Source organism: Ochotona curzoniae, unplaced genomic scaffold, assembly GCF_017591425.1.
Source record: "Ochotona curzoniae isolate NIBS_2020 unplaced genomic scaffold, NIBS_Ocur_1.0 contig_1772, whole genome shotgun sequence".
NCBI lineage: Eukaryota > Metazoa > Chordata > Mammalia > Lagomorpha > Ochotonidae > Ochotona > Ochotona curzoniae.
Window position 1 is genome coordinate 13,710 of NW_024465184.1, and position 14,419 is coordinate 28,128.

General features: G+C 41.1%; 1 protein-coding gene across 1 annotated transcript; it reads right to left on the minus strand.

The window, feature by feature from the left end:
• Positions 1-692: 692 nt before the first annotated feature.
• LOC121148698 (probable histone-lysine N-methyltransferase PRDM7) lies at positions 693-8,188 on the minus strand (the record flags this gene model as incomplete). The annotated part of the gene is made up of 6 exons (XM_040968941.1): positions 8,139-8,188; positions 6,712-6,716; positions 3,061-3,078; positions 2,573-2,851; positions 2,146-2,209; positions 693-839 (listed from the first exon to the last, which is right to left on the minus strand). Coding segments are annotated over exons 1-6 (563 nt in total), but the record flags the coding sequence as incomplete, so codon positions are not given.
• Positions 8,189-14,419: the final 6,231 nt, after the last annotated feature.

Here is a 14,419-nt window from a genome sequence, read left to right on the forward strand (position 1 = left end):
AACAAAAATAACATAATATAATATCTTTACATACATATATATATATATATATATTTATATATAATCATAAATACAAAGAGGATAAGAGACAGAGAGGAAATCTGTCTGTCTTTTGATTCACTCCCAAGTGACCACAATAGGCCAAGAGGTTTCAATCTAAAAAATTACCGTCAGGAACTTCTTCCTGGTCCCCATTGTGGCTATAGCACCGCAAGGATTGAGGTTGTCCTCAACTGCTTCTCCAGGCCACAAGCAGGAAGCTGTAAGGCAAGTGGATCAGTCAGGACATGAAGTGATGCTCATCTTTGATCTCAGCATGTCCAAGGTGAGGACTTTAGCCACGAGGCTGCCGTGCTAGGCCCTCCTGCAGCCTTTGTGGTTAAAACAGTAACTGGTGATCTCTCCTGCTCTCTCTCTGTCCTGCTTTCTCTTTCTCTTTAACTGTGCTTGAGTCTCTCTATATCTCTTCGCTTCTTTTGAGAAGTAAGCCTTGTTTTTGCTAAATTGAAATCACATTTGAATTGGGCTTTTCCAGGTGTTACTTTCCATTTGACTCCTTAGAGTTGAATGACAAATATTCCCCAGGTGACTCCTTTACTTATTTTTAAAAAAAACAGTGCGACTTACCTCTCACTGTTGTGAGTTCTTCCTTTTTCTTCCCTTCTATTTCTTTCCAATGTTTCCTTTGATACTCATGCTTCCTTCCATACTCATCCCCATACCATATTTGAAGTTCACAGCCTGGTTTGATGACTTGGCAGGTGTGGTAAAATATCCATCTGTGGTATTGGAAGGCCACCAAATTCTGCTCCTCATTATTCCGGGCACAGTTCACATACCTAGGGCAGAGATAAATGCTGAGTTCCCATGTGCTGTTACACTTGAATCTCATCTGTTCTCTGATAGCCTCTATCCTGCTTGTAGTCCCATTCTGTAAAAGCTCTCTTGCAAACATGTATCTCTCTCATGGGATCAATGAAGTCCCACATCCAATGTGCAGATACCGTATTTGTTCTGACAAGCATGCTTTGCTACTTCCTTTCCTCACTAGTCATCCTCAAAACCCTAGTCGACCTTTCTCCTTGACCGGCCATGAAGCACACAGAGTTTCCCTAAACCCCAAATTTCATTCAGTTTTATGCCACACAATATGGTTAATGTACACTGGCTAGCTCTAGCCTACCACACATGCTGCACAACTCAGATTTTCCAAAGGCATTTCTTTGAGGTCCTTTCTCTTGGATCTTTCTCCTGCATCCTGGGAGTTATTTTAGCCTCTCCCAGAACTGCTCACAGAAACAATTATCCAGATGCAGCTTCCTTCTCTCATCCACATCTCCAGTTTTGTTTTGTTTAGTTGGTAAAGATTATTATGATTATTTTCTATTTGAGTGGCAGAGACACAAAGAAGAGAAGGGGCAGAAGACAGAGATACCAAGAAAAAGCATGGAGTGGAGAGATAAAAAGGACACAGTGTCAGGCAGTAGCTTCAACCAGGTCTTCTAAGTTGGAGCCAAAGACAAAGCATGAGGACATCCTCTGAAGGTCTTCAGGGTGCATAGGGAAGCAACTGGTTTGGCAATAGGGTAACCGGTACTTGTAATGTAGGCACACCAATCCTTACTTTAGTCCTCTGCATGACAATGCTTGTCCCAGAACCTGGCTCTTTTCTCTCTCTCTCTCTCTTTTTTTTTTCCAGTGTGCCTGGTATGGTTTATGTCTCATAAATTAAAGGCCTTCTGTATCAAGTTGTTTGGACAGTGTATAATTTTCAAAAGACTAAAACCCTTTGCTGTCAGGACACCAATTTAATGCAATGTCCATGTATTATGATATTTTTCATGCAGGAAAGGCATAACCAATGATAATTATATAGAGAGAGTGAGTCAAAGCCCCAGTTAATCTAGATTCATCAAGGCCCATTTTCATGTCCATTTATTCAACATATTATTTTATGTTATGATAAAAAATAGTATTTATAGAGAATGTGCTTTTATAAACCGGTCATGGTATTCAAAGGTCATTCAAATAGACATCAAAGAGGACATATCATGTAAAAGTCATTGAGGAAAGTAAAGGAGAAAGGACAGTGATCTTGTCTTAGAGATAAATGTCATCTCCACATGTAAAAAGCATGGTTCTTACCTCATGCAGTTGGCCAAAGAAGTATCCTTACCATCCATGTACTCATAGCTGTTTCTCCTCTTGGCTATTTGAGTTTCAGAAAAATCAGTTAATATGTTTCTGGAAAGGGAATAGTTCAGCAGAATTATTAACTCAACCACCATCGTGTTCTATGACATCCCATGAGTCCAACCACATCTTGAGACATAACATAGTGTTAGTATACACCTAATCTGATTTGTTTCCTTACAGTAGAAGCCCACAGCTGAGATCGAACTGCTTTGTTTTTACAGCCCAGCGATCTCATCAATGCTAATCTTCAGTAAGGATTCTGTGATGTAATCATGTTGGCTCCACTCATGCCATAATGTGTAGAAGGACACATGAACCGGACACATGGACCAAACTCACAGCAGGCAGGTGGAAAGCCAACAGACTGGAAAGGTACTTCTTACCTGCCAGCTGTACCCTCTGTTGGATTCCTGTTTCACTTCTGTGATCTTGCCCTCAAAAGGACCAAAGTGCAACCCCCATGGCAGATCAGATGCTTCATTAAACACTCCAAGCCCAGCCTCAGAAATGCTGGATGGACCAATTCTAAGTCCAGTGGGCACACTGAGGAAAGCCGGACTAGGATGTCCCTTATCCACTGGGTTGTCCTTTAGGAACACTGGGGGTCCATGAGCAGCACAGCTTTTCAGGAAGAACTTCTGACACTTCTCACAATCTGGAGATGAGAGTGGAAGGGATTAGGAAAGGATACCAAACAGTACTGGGTATAGAGAGCAACAGAAGCAGCCAACTACGCACATCACTCAGCTTCGATCTTGCAACCAAAGTTACCAGATGACAGAATGATAGAAGACAAAATTACAAGTGGAATTTGATTTCAGGCTATAGGATTTCTCTTTGTGGATGTGCTAAAGGGTTACTTACACAGGTAATCATCATCCTCTGTGGTGCTCGGGGTAAAGAGGTCACTAAGTCAATAAGAATGCGACTAACACTCCAGGGACTAGTGGGCAAGAGGGTGGCCAAGAGAGAACCCTGCGTATGAATCAGGACAGGAGTCAAGTAGCTTCAAGGAAATGCTGATCAACCATGGCCATCTCAGTCACACACCATTGGATTATGGGAGGTGGCTTCTACAGTCATTCTCCTAGTAATTGGTTCCTAGTTTCTCTCCTCCTGGACTTCCCCAAATTCCAGGCCTAATGTTATCCCTTACCCTATATAGGGAATTGAATTTCCCGTATAAATCGGCACTGCTTAGACAGAAGCCCTGTCCTTTCCTTTGCCTTTCACAGGCCAGGGGACTGGATGGTGGGCAGCAGGTTCATCCCTTCCAGCAACAGGGTACTAAAGGAATCTGTGGGGGAGACCCTGCAGAACATGCACCCAGCATGGATCATGAAGGCTGTGTCTTCTCACCCCCTCACTGCGTGGCTTTGAAAGAGAAGCAAGGAATGGCTGTAAATTGCTTCAGAGCAGTGTCTTACCAGAGAAGCACATTGTCACGGAAGTGGTGGAACTTCAGGTGAGTCTCAAAGTAAAGAAGGTGACCTAAGGTACAGTATTCCTCCTCTCAAACAGGAGTGTATCCTGCAGAAGTGACCCTAGGCACCCCACAGCTCTGTACAATCATGGGCAGCACCCAACCGTGGTATAGCTATGGTCAAATCCCCTGAGAGGTTGTAAGGGAAGGGAGGTGTTAGGTGCCCAATTGGCTTCTTTCCTATTCTCTCTTCTTTGGCAGTGAGAGATGGCCATGGATGCCTGAATCTAGGGTGAACCTGTTTGAGAACTGACAGTTTCTGGCCAAAGCAACACTTTGGCATTACCTGAAACTCTGCTGGGGATCCCCTGGGCCAGACAGCCCGACTGGGTATCCTAGTGCCTCTCTTATCTCTGATCTTCTGCTTTAGGGACAGCTGTGGATGCTTGGCTCTGGGGTGATCCTGTCTGAGGACTAACCATTTCTGGCTGAGGCAAAGGTTCGGTGTCACCTGGAACTCTGTATTGGATTGCCTGGGCCCAACAGCCTGACTGGATATTCTGAGCACTCTCCTCCCTGCTGTCTTTCTTTAGCCATGGGCAATAAAGGTAGGGGGATTGATGATCCCACACTTAGGGTGCTAAAATACATGCTAAAGTCCTGAGGGTTTTAAATCTCAGATGGTTAGGCAGTCAAGGCCTGAGGGACTGTGGTCACATTGGCACTGTGGGTAACATTGGTTAATTTATTTGTACGTGATACTTGGGAATGGAAAAAGAGCAAAACTGACACTGAAAACACTGGTCCTGGCCCACCTCAGCCACCCCAACAAGAGCTTCTGGGAAGTTTAGAGGGCAGGAACCCACCCCCAAGGTCAAGGGGAGTCCAGAGCACAGAGCTCCAGGTGCAAGCCTTCTGGTGGGGCTCCACCAGCCAGTTCAGGATTTTCCACTGGTGTTAACCCTGAAGGGAACTGCCCAGTGGCAGTGTGATATCCCTGGAATGCACGGGACCTGAGAAAGCTGTGGCAGAAATGAGCCTCACTCACCCTGGGCGGAGACTAGTCTTTAGGGTCTTTCTCAACAACCCTGTATCCTGGCAGTTTGAATAATATTTTGGGAGCCCGTACAACTCAGGAATTGCAAGTAGTCTGGGAAAAGGTAAAAGAGCTTTTAGACAGAGCTAACATGAATGTCTCCTCAGAGAAGGTGCAAATAACCCCCCTCTTTCTACAATTTTAGGGACAGAATTATGTTTTGAAAAGGCCTCCCCCTTGAAATCCCAGCTAAGCGTTAAGGAACAATATTCATCAGTAGAATTTCAAAAGCTTCTTGGAGAGGTCATTGGCTATGCCCTTGACTACCCATGTCTACAGGGCAATTACTGCCATTATTTGAAAAGGCAAAATGCTAGGAGACGAGTTTCCCTCATGTACAAGCCTTACAGGAGACTCAAAAGGCCCTAGGCAAGGCTACTTGTTCATTATTGCCCTAAGAAAGAGTTACAACTGTGGACATTTTCAAATTCTCCCGTGCTTATAGCTACCCTTGTCCGGGAGGATAGTCCCTTCCAGTGGGTACATTTATGCATTGGAGGGGCGCCCAGAGTTTATATTTGTCTTGATCAACTGGCAGATCTAATTCAGGATGTCAAAGAGCTAGCCCTTAGGTGTTAAGACTTTGAGACAGCAAAGCCTGTTGCCCCTGATTGAATGAGTAATTATGAATGAGTTTGAAGAAAGAGTAACAGGCTGGCAAGCCTCCCTTGTAGATTATCTCGGCACGATTGACTGCCATTATGGGCCATAGAAGTGAGTCACCTTCTTCAATCTCTTGGAATGGGAGAATCCTGCCTTGTACCATCAAATCATGAAGATGGAGGAAGAGAAGGGGCTACAGCAGAGGTTTTTCTATCTGATCATATCTATAAGACCTATTTTGACCTACCCATGTCAAGGATCAACAGAGTGTTAGGAACTATTTGCTGTAGTTTTAGCAAAACTTCTCTCAAAAGTGAAAGGATTTTTAATCTATTCTCTGATAGCCTTTATGTTGTACATTTGCTCCCAGAATTAGCTCAGGCATACATAAGATTGAATGATAATCCTATCATCCCTCATGATTCAGGCCCAAACTTTGCTGCAAGGACAGACCCGTCCTCCTCTCTCTGAAGGTCTCCATTTGCTCTCCTCATGGGATAGTACACAGAGATGTCCTCTCCATTGTAACCATTTTAACCTTTGTTCTAACCTGCTTTTCCAGTTTTTCTTGACTTAACCACACTGTCACCCTCAGTATCTAAATTTCTCTAACTTTACCTCATAGCCCTCACCCCAAGCTGAGAGGGGCAGACTAAGAAATAAGCGATTTAACATCCATAAGAAGCTGAAAAAAAAAAGAATAGGAAACATATTCTGCAACTTGATTTAAGAGTTGTATATATATATATATATGTATTTATATATGTGTATATAAATACACATATTTAGATCTGATATAGACTGGTCCAAATCCACTGTTAATTTAACTCAAAGCATGAGATGAACCTATGACTTGCTTTATAAAACATTTCCAGGTTAAAATATGTCAAAGAAGAATTTGGAAGGTGCAAAATGTTTGAGAGTTAGATGTCTCACTGTTCTGATGTGTTGGGATTGTGCATATGTTTATTTATTCGTTATTGTTGGTGTTCTATTTTAGTCTGGAGAAAAACTAGACTTTGTTTTAATACTCTTTTTCCAGTTACATATTTGTCTTGAATTGTTAAGTTATTGTTCTTGTTGAGAATTGGGTGCGTGTATGCCTGACTGACAGATGAGATGGGATGGATCATGACTAACCCCTTTTTCTGTCTCCTGATAAAAAATTTTAATGAGGTCTAACCTATCTAACAGGACTTGGCCAGACCAGACTCACCTTCTCCTCTGAGGAAAAGTTCATATACTGTTTTCTTGCTGCTTAGTCTTCAATTTACAGTGTTGTCCTGGCACTGATCAGGTCTAAAATACAGTATCCGTTAACATGTTCAGTTAAATGTTAAATGTACTTTTTCTTTAACTAAATTACACTTCTAAATTCTTCAGAGTTTGAAACCAGGTCTCAAGATTTTGAAAATTGTAGGATCCCTAGAACTCTCAAAGATTGAGACAGAATTTGGATAATATAATTGTCATTTAAAATAATTTGGATTATAATCTCACAATATTATAAAATTATGTTAAATTTGTTGCATCCTATAAGCTATTAAAGTAAATGAGCTTTTATGTTCATTGGTCAAAATGTTTCCTAATCATGAAATTGGCCCTGATTGTAAATTATTTGTGTTCTTATTTACAAAGAAGTATGTGAGATTTTGCCTAACAGGAAAACAACTAATTCTTTTGAAATGTATAGTGTAATTGGTTGTCACATGTATAATTTCTGAATTTTGCCTTTAAGAAAATGGAATTGAAATCTGATTCGTATTGAAGAACAACAGTATTTTAACATCACCTTTACACTAATTTTCATCTTATTGATAACTAATAAATTCATAGGAACTCTCTTAAGACAACAGCCAAATTGAAGTTTTTCGCCTCTCTTGACTTCAAATAAACAGAAGCTAAGGAGAAGCTCCAGGCCTACCAGCCATGGAAAAGGCAGGAGCATGCTAGGAGTCTGCCCTTTGTAAGGAATTTAGAACGCTGGATTCCATCAGGTCCCCACTGTGATTCTTATCTGCCTTCTTTTGAGGAGGGAGGATTCCCAAATCAGCTAGAATAAGGTTATTTGAAAAACTTCTCATTCCCAGTTTTAAGGCAGGTTGTGTTAAAATGTGTTTCCACAAATTGAAAGAAATGCTTAAAAATTGCTTAAAGCAATTGCATTTAAAATTTGGTATGCTTTTATTTAGAGAATGTTTCCATTTGGAGCCTTATATGATTGTTTCAAAATGTAAATCAAGAAAATTAGCAGATTATTAAGGAAGAGAATAGCTTGTAGAACATTTTGTCCTACAGAAGTATGGCTATCATGCAATGGAAAGAAAAAGCTGGGATAAAATACTTAAAGGCTTCATCTTGTTGAAAAATGAGCCTTGTAAGTTTTACTTATATAACTGTCTATACTTTTTAAGATACAACTGCAACTGTTTAAATATTTGACATTAATATCTAGTGTATGCTGACATTAGAATTGAGTGTGCATACATAGAAATGCTAGTAAATATCTGAAAAATGTCAGAGGAGGGTTCTGGTGTGATGGCTTAGCAGTTAGAGTCTGGTGCAGTAGCCTGGTGACTGAAGTCCTCACTATAAACACGACAGGATGAATATGGACATCATTTCTAATACTGGCAGCTCTGTTTCTGATCCAGCTCACAGCTTGTGGCCTGGGAAAGCAGTAGAGACAGGCCAAGGTGTTGAGACCCTGCACCCATGTGGGAGACCAGGAAGATGCTCCTAACCTTGGACTGGCTCAGCTCCAGTCATTGCAGTGCAAGAGGGTGATCTCTTTGCCCCTGAGCTCCACAATTCTCAGACTCACTAAACTCTTGGTATGTCTGACCCTTTCTTTCTTGTAAGTTGTACATCTGAAATTCTTCATTCTCATCCTTTCTTCTGACTACTGAGATGGAAAAGCTAAGTCAGTGAAGTTATCAATAATTTTGTGATTAATGATTTAGAAAAAGAAAGGGCTTTCAAGACAAGGAAAACTGTATGGAGATTTTTTTTTCATGAAAAATCTCTGGTTTTCATTCATTTCTCCTCACGTTGGAACAGCTGTTTATTTAAAAGACAAAGAATGACACATATAGAGATTGACACATCGGTTGAGGCAGAGAACACGGATGGCAGAAGGAGGTGTGGAAGTTCACTGTTTAAGTGACCTTGATAGCAAGCAATCTATTCTCAGATCAGAAAGCTTTATCCAGTTCTCCCAGGAGGGTGGTAAGACCTGAATCACTTGTCTCATCACCAAGCAACACTAAGTTGTATATTAACAATATGGTAGAGTCAGAGAGAGGGTTGAACTCAGGTACTCTGCCATGGGAAACAGGTGTATTAACTAGCATCTTCACTCCAAAGAAAACTGACTTCCTCTCTATAAAGTTTTTGCATATAGCCTAAGTAACCTTATCCCATTTTGTTTCGTAGATCAGCCCCCAACAAGCTTAAAATGTAATCATGTTTCTAGAGGCTCTATTCGTTTTGTGTTGAGTGTGACCCAAGCATGCAATTGCACCTCTCACAGCTTGACCATCCTCATCAACCCTCACCCTCCTTGGGCTTCCTAGTGGGCCTGGAGAGACAACTCCTGAAATTATCGTTCTTACGAAAGATTTGTGTAGAGTGCTCTTCTGAGATGTTTGATTCTTAGGATGAAACCCTGCTTTCCGGCCCTTCTTTGAGGCAGTTGTGTTTAGTAAACTTGCTGTTCCTGATGATTCCTTCACACTCATTGCATTATGTGAAGGCCCGTTTGGCTTTCGCTTTAATGACAAAGTAATATTTTTGCTTTGAAACTCACTATTCAGTTTAGTTATCCTTTGGGATTCCTAAGTGTTTTCAGGTGCATGGCATTCTTTAATGTATCAGCAAACATGGGAACTATCTGAGGTGTTTGAATACTGAAGGGAAAAGCAGTGTCTGTATTTCTCGTGTATTTGGGGCTATTTTCCTCCAGATGTTTTCCACTTTCTCTGCACAGGTGAGGAAGAGGTGAAATCAGATGATTGTTCAAAAAGAAAGATGGTGATAAAAGCTGAAAATGATAGTATTCATTCAGAGAATATTTGATTTGGGGATTGGATGAGCTGGTGCCTATATCAATTTGCTTGAATCCAGGTGTACTGTCATCCACTTCTCCATAGCTACTCTTCCTGATCTGTAAATATGCCTACATATATTTTAGATATTATATACTCATTATTGTGAGTTTAATTTTTCTAATACTGCTGTTACAATTTACCATGCTCTCATAGCTGAATCCCAATGCAAAAACAAACAAACAAACAAACAAACAAAACAAAAGAAGAATGCTTAGAATTCCTTGGACAGGCTTTGTGTGTTTCATCAGAAAATGCTGAATGAATTTTTCAGAAAACTTGGAGAAGTTCTTAATGACCCAAATTGTGCCAAAATTTTAGAAGTATTTGTAATCTACTGGACACATAAAAACTCATGGTGCATTGCTTAGGAAATAGAAAATAAATAACTCCAAACACTAGCAAGACTACCTATGTATTGCCCAGAGAAAGAGGATGTAGTTTTGTCTTCAAAGATGAGGACATGAGTTTAACGTGCAATTCTGTTTAAAGTATGAATGAGCACAGAGGGAAACTTAAGTCATTGCTTATTTGATAAATTCTGATGATTAAACCCAAAGTCTCAAGGCTGGAGGTTTCTCCCTCTCTCTTAAGATTCTATGTTTGTTCATAGGAAGATTTCCAGAGAGAAGGAGAGACAAACATCCTCAATCCACTGGGTCATTCCCCAAGTGACAGCAACAGCCAGAGCCAAGCTGCTCTGAAGCCCAAATTAGGAGCCTCCTCAAGGTCTCCCATGTGAGGGCAGGGTCCTGAGGCTTTGGGCCATCCTCCAATGCTTTTCCAGCCATAAGCAGGGAACTGGATAGGAAGTGGAACAACATGGAAATGAATTGGCTTCCATATGGACCCTGGAGTGTGCAAGGTGAGGATTCAGCCACTAGGCCCTTGGAGAGTTTCTCTGCTTTAAATCAATTCCCTAAATACTTCACATTCCTATACTTCACATTCCTCATCTTTTAAATGAGTGTATTTAATAAAGATTCATAGGGTTGTTGGAAGGTTTCAATGTCTGTGTGATGTTAAACCTTACCAAAAGAGTCTGAAACACTATGAAAACAAAACAAGAAGTAGTGATAATTTGGCTTGTCTGATTTACAGTTTATGATCATGTCAACTATTATGAAAGATGATGACAGGAAGAAGAGAGCGAATATTTGGTGTCCTTTCTTCTCTTAGTTGTGAGGGACTTAACAGGATTATTCCTTATTTTTTATTTTTTATTGTAATTAATGTTTTTTAGTGAATGGGATCAAAGAGCTACTCACCTTCTGCTATCTGGTGTGTTTTATTTTGCAGGTCATCTGAGCAGGCTTGACTAGAAACTGACAAAAAAGGATTGATAAATATTTCAAAGCTTTGCAAACTCTTAGCAGAAAAGATTTTCCAATCAGAGAGTAGTGATTCTAACCTGTGATCCAGAAGTGACATGAAAACGTCTTTTTTTTTTTTTTGGAAATGCTAAATCACATGTTCATTTTTATTATTAGAAATATTTTTCATACAATGATTGGTAAGTAAGGTTGTAGTGTTTTTATTTTCCACCATGGATGGAGGGTTGTGGGAGGAGTGGGGGGAATCCCAGCACCTATAAAACTGTTTCACATAATACAATGTTACTAACAATAAAAAAAGAAAAAAAATGAAAACATCTTTCAACTATCATTTAGATGTATGCTTATGTGTTGAAGATTGTTTTCTTTAAAACAGACCCCCGCATCAAAAAGAAATTCTTCATTTCTACCTCTGCTGTTACTTATGCCTATTATATTTAATAAAATAAGCTAAGTTGATTTTCAGAATGAAAGCGATGAACACATTAGGAATAGAAGGAGATTTCCTGATAATAAAATAAAACTCTTATGGAAAAATCTGTAGTTAATTGCATACTTAGTTTTTAAAAATCGAAAACCTTTTCTCTAAGAGCAGAAATAAGGCATGGTTTTTGCATACTTACTACATTTATTTCATCTGAAACTTATTCTAGACAGAACAATGAGGCAAATAAATAACATATTCAATTTTAAAATGAAGCAATATGTTGTCTATATTTATATTTGGCATGAGCTTACAAATGGAAAACCCTGAATATTCCATCAACAACCTGTGAGAGTTAATAAACAAATTGAGCATAGTAACCAGGAAGAAACAAAGGCAACACTTCCGATGAAGTGTTGAGCAACAATGTAAATTGTCTACAACATCAGCAATCCCATTCCTGAGCACTGGTTTCAGTTCCACCAGACACTTTCAGTTCCTCTCCTGCCAGTGCAATTGGGGAAGCAGCAGGTAATACCCTTAATGCTTGGGATTGTTCTAACCACATCAAAGCTTCCATTTTCTGAGGTTAACCAGGTTCAGCTGCACTGACTGGGGAGTGAATGTATGGGTAGATCTCTCTGTCTCTGTATCTCTCTTACTCTGACTTTCAAAACACATAAACAAACCATTTATGTACAAATTTGGTTGTACTTCCATCTTTGAATTAGCTATTCCATGTTAACTGTCAAGTGTTCATACATTTTCCACCTTTTGTCTACTTAATATCACAGTTGCAGTTGTAGAATCTCATGTCAGCAGCCTCTAATAGGCACTGTTTTCAAGATAATGAATGGTGTTAATCAAATATTGCTGAGTCTGATACTAAGAATGTTTTTCAGTTGCTGCTTATCACTCCTGGCCCTCACTTTCATTGCGAGGTCTCTATTCTCAAAAGCATCAGTGTTGTTCAGGGGCTCTGACTGTCAGCACTCAGAAGAAAGGCTGACTGCCAGAACTCAGAAGAAAGCCAGTTGAGTGGGTTCTAAGAGGTAGATTAAAGCAAAATCTTCACTTCCTCTGGATACAGCTAGAAGGATAACTAAAAGGCGAAGCCATCCAAAACACCAAAACATAATGGGCTGGGCGATTGAGTATAGGTGAGAGGTCTGCATACCCAGAACACAAAAATCCTTGTCCATATTCATTCCTGAATGGGTGGGACAAGAGAGGTGAAATACACAGGGGGTAAAAAAAAAAAAGGGTTGATGCTGCATAGGTAATGAAACCTGCATGTGATATTTCCACTTCACTTGCCAATCTTTACCAACTATTCTTTGGAATACTGCATGGAAATTTCTTGCAAGGCATCTTCGAATGTTAGATGACATGCAGGTTATTGTGCAATCACAGTCACCACAGAGGAACATGGTTTCAGTCATTTCAACTTATCTTGATGCAGGTGTCCACTCTGCCAATGTTAAAGTCTGTTCTGGCCTCCTGTGCCTACCTCACCAAAATAACTGTGTGCTTGAGGCCCTCACCTCCAGATTTCCCAATGTTGAACCTAGGTGTTTAAAAGCTTGCTTTGGCAGGAACCTCGACACACGTGATTCCTGTATCCCACTCAAACTCCTCTGAGTCTCTCATGGTTGGAGTATCAGTAAATGCTATGTTAGTGTATTAGGATGCTAGGACAGGATGTTTTGGTTGGGCAGTTGAGTTTCCTTGGTGCTGAAAAACTGCTACGTTGTCAGATGAGGAGGCACCTGGACTATGAGAGGATTCCCCTTTAGACAAAAATCTGTTCTTTGATATCCTGCAACTTTGTAAACACAGTACAAGAAGGTAATGGCGCGATTCTTCCAAGGTCCCTGTAACAGGAGGAAGATAAGGGTGTGAGAATGGAATAAGACATAAAGATACTGGGCATGGGAATGTAACAGGATTCCTGTGCTTGAATGCAATAAAAATTAACATGTTTAAGAATGTTACTTTTGATGTATTTCCCAGCCCAAAAGTGCCTATATGATCTTCTGTCTTGGGCTGTTCAGAGCCCAACTGCCCTGCCTGGTAGACAGGTGTGCCCCAAGTTCAATGTGACACCAGCGTGCAGAGGCAATAAACTCTGCTTGCTGTGCGCATTACCAGTGAGATCTCTCATTCTCTGGAGGATGACGAACTCACACCATGATGCCTGGGGGATTTAGCCCACTCTCCAACATCATCAGGCCAGAATTCTGAGAGAAGGAAGAGGCAGGGCCTTGCTGTGAGCCAGGCCCAATAACCAGGAACCCAGCCATGGGCTGTGGCACCTGCAGGATAGTGATCAAGAGGCAGGCTCCACGCTCACTGATTTCCTACAGCTATGGACATCTGCTGTCTCAACAAAGAGAGGTGCATCGTCATGGAAACCAGAATGAGGGGCAGACTGGCAGTTAATAGAGTGCTGGAATTTTGGGCTGCTTGGGGTGGGGATGGTGCCAAGCATGAAAACTTGCACATCTCCAAGTACATACTGAAGAATGATGGCCTTCCCAACAGGTGGATAAAATTTGGTGTCTCAGATAAAACAACAATGGAGTCTAAAATGTGAAGTTTATGAGCCCTACTGAAGAGTATGTGCCTTTGTTACTTTGAGGTGACTGAAGCCTGGGTGAGTGTAGGCACTGTTTTAGGCTGAGCATCTGCGTGAATGAGGTTTGACATCTCTCAAGTTAAACACATTGGGACCAGTGCTGGACATTGATCAAAGGGCAACTGTGTGATTGGTGACCTGATGGGTGCGACTATTTGCAGCCCACCAGGTGTGAGGCCTATGAGCTCTCTCCTGCTTGTGGACATGGTCCCTGAATGGCCAAGGGTCCCCTGCTCTATCACCCTGAGGAATTTGTTAGGTGCTCAGGGTGAAGGGGCCTGTGGCATAGGCCAAGGTTGAAAGGTTCTCACGACAAGGCAAAAGCTGGGCTCTGGTCTATTATTCCTGCTCTCCGCAAGTGCTTTTAGAAATTGCTGCCCCTCCTGTGACACTCTGGTATTACAGAAAATGCCACCATGGAGCGTTCTGTGTGGTACTGGCTATCTGATGATGCTGTGATGAAAGCAGTCTATCTAGGAACTGATGGTGCAGGGCGGAGGAAGGAGCCATGACTATCAGTCATGGTCACCTCAGCCTTGGGTCCTGTTGGTCTGGGTAGAGCTGAGCTTATAAGCACTCAAGTCTTTGCACTATGCACA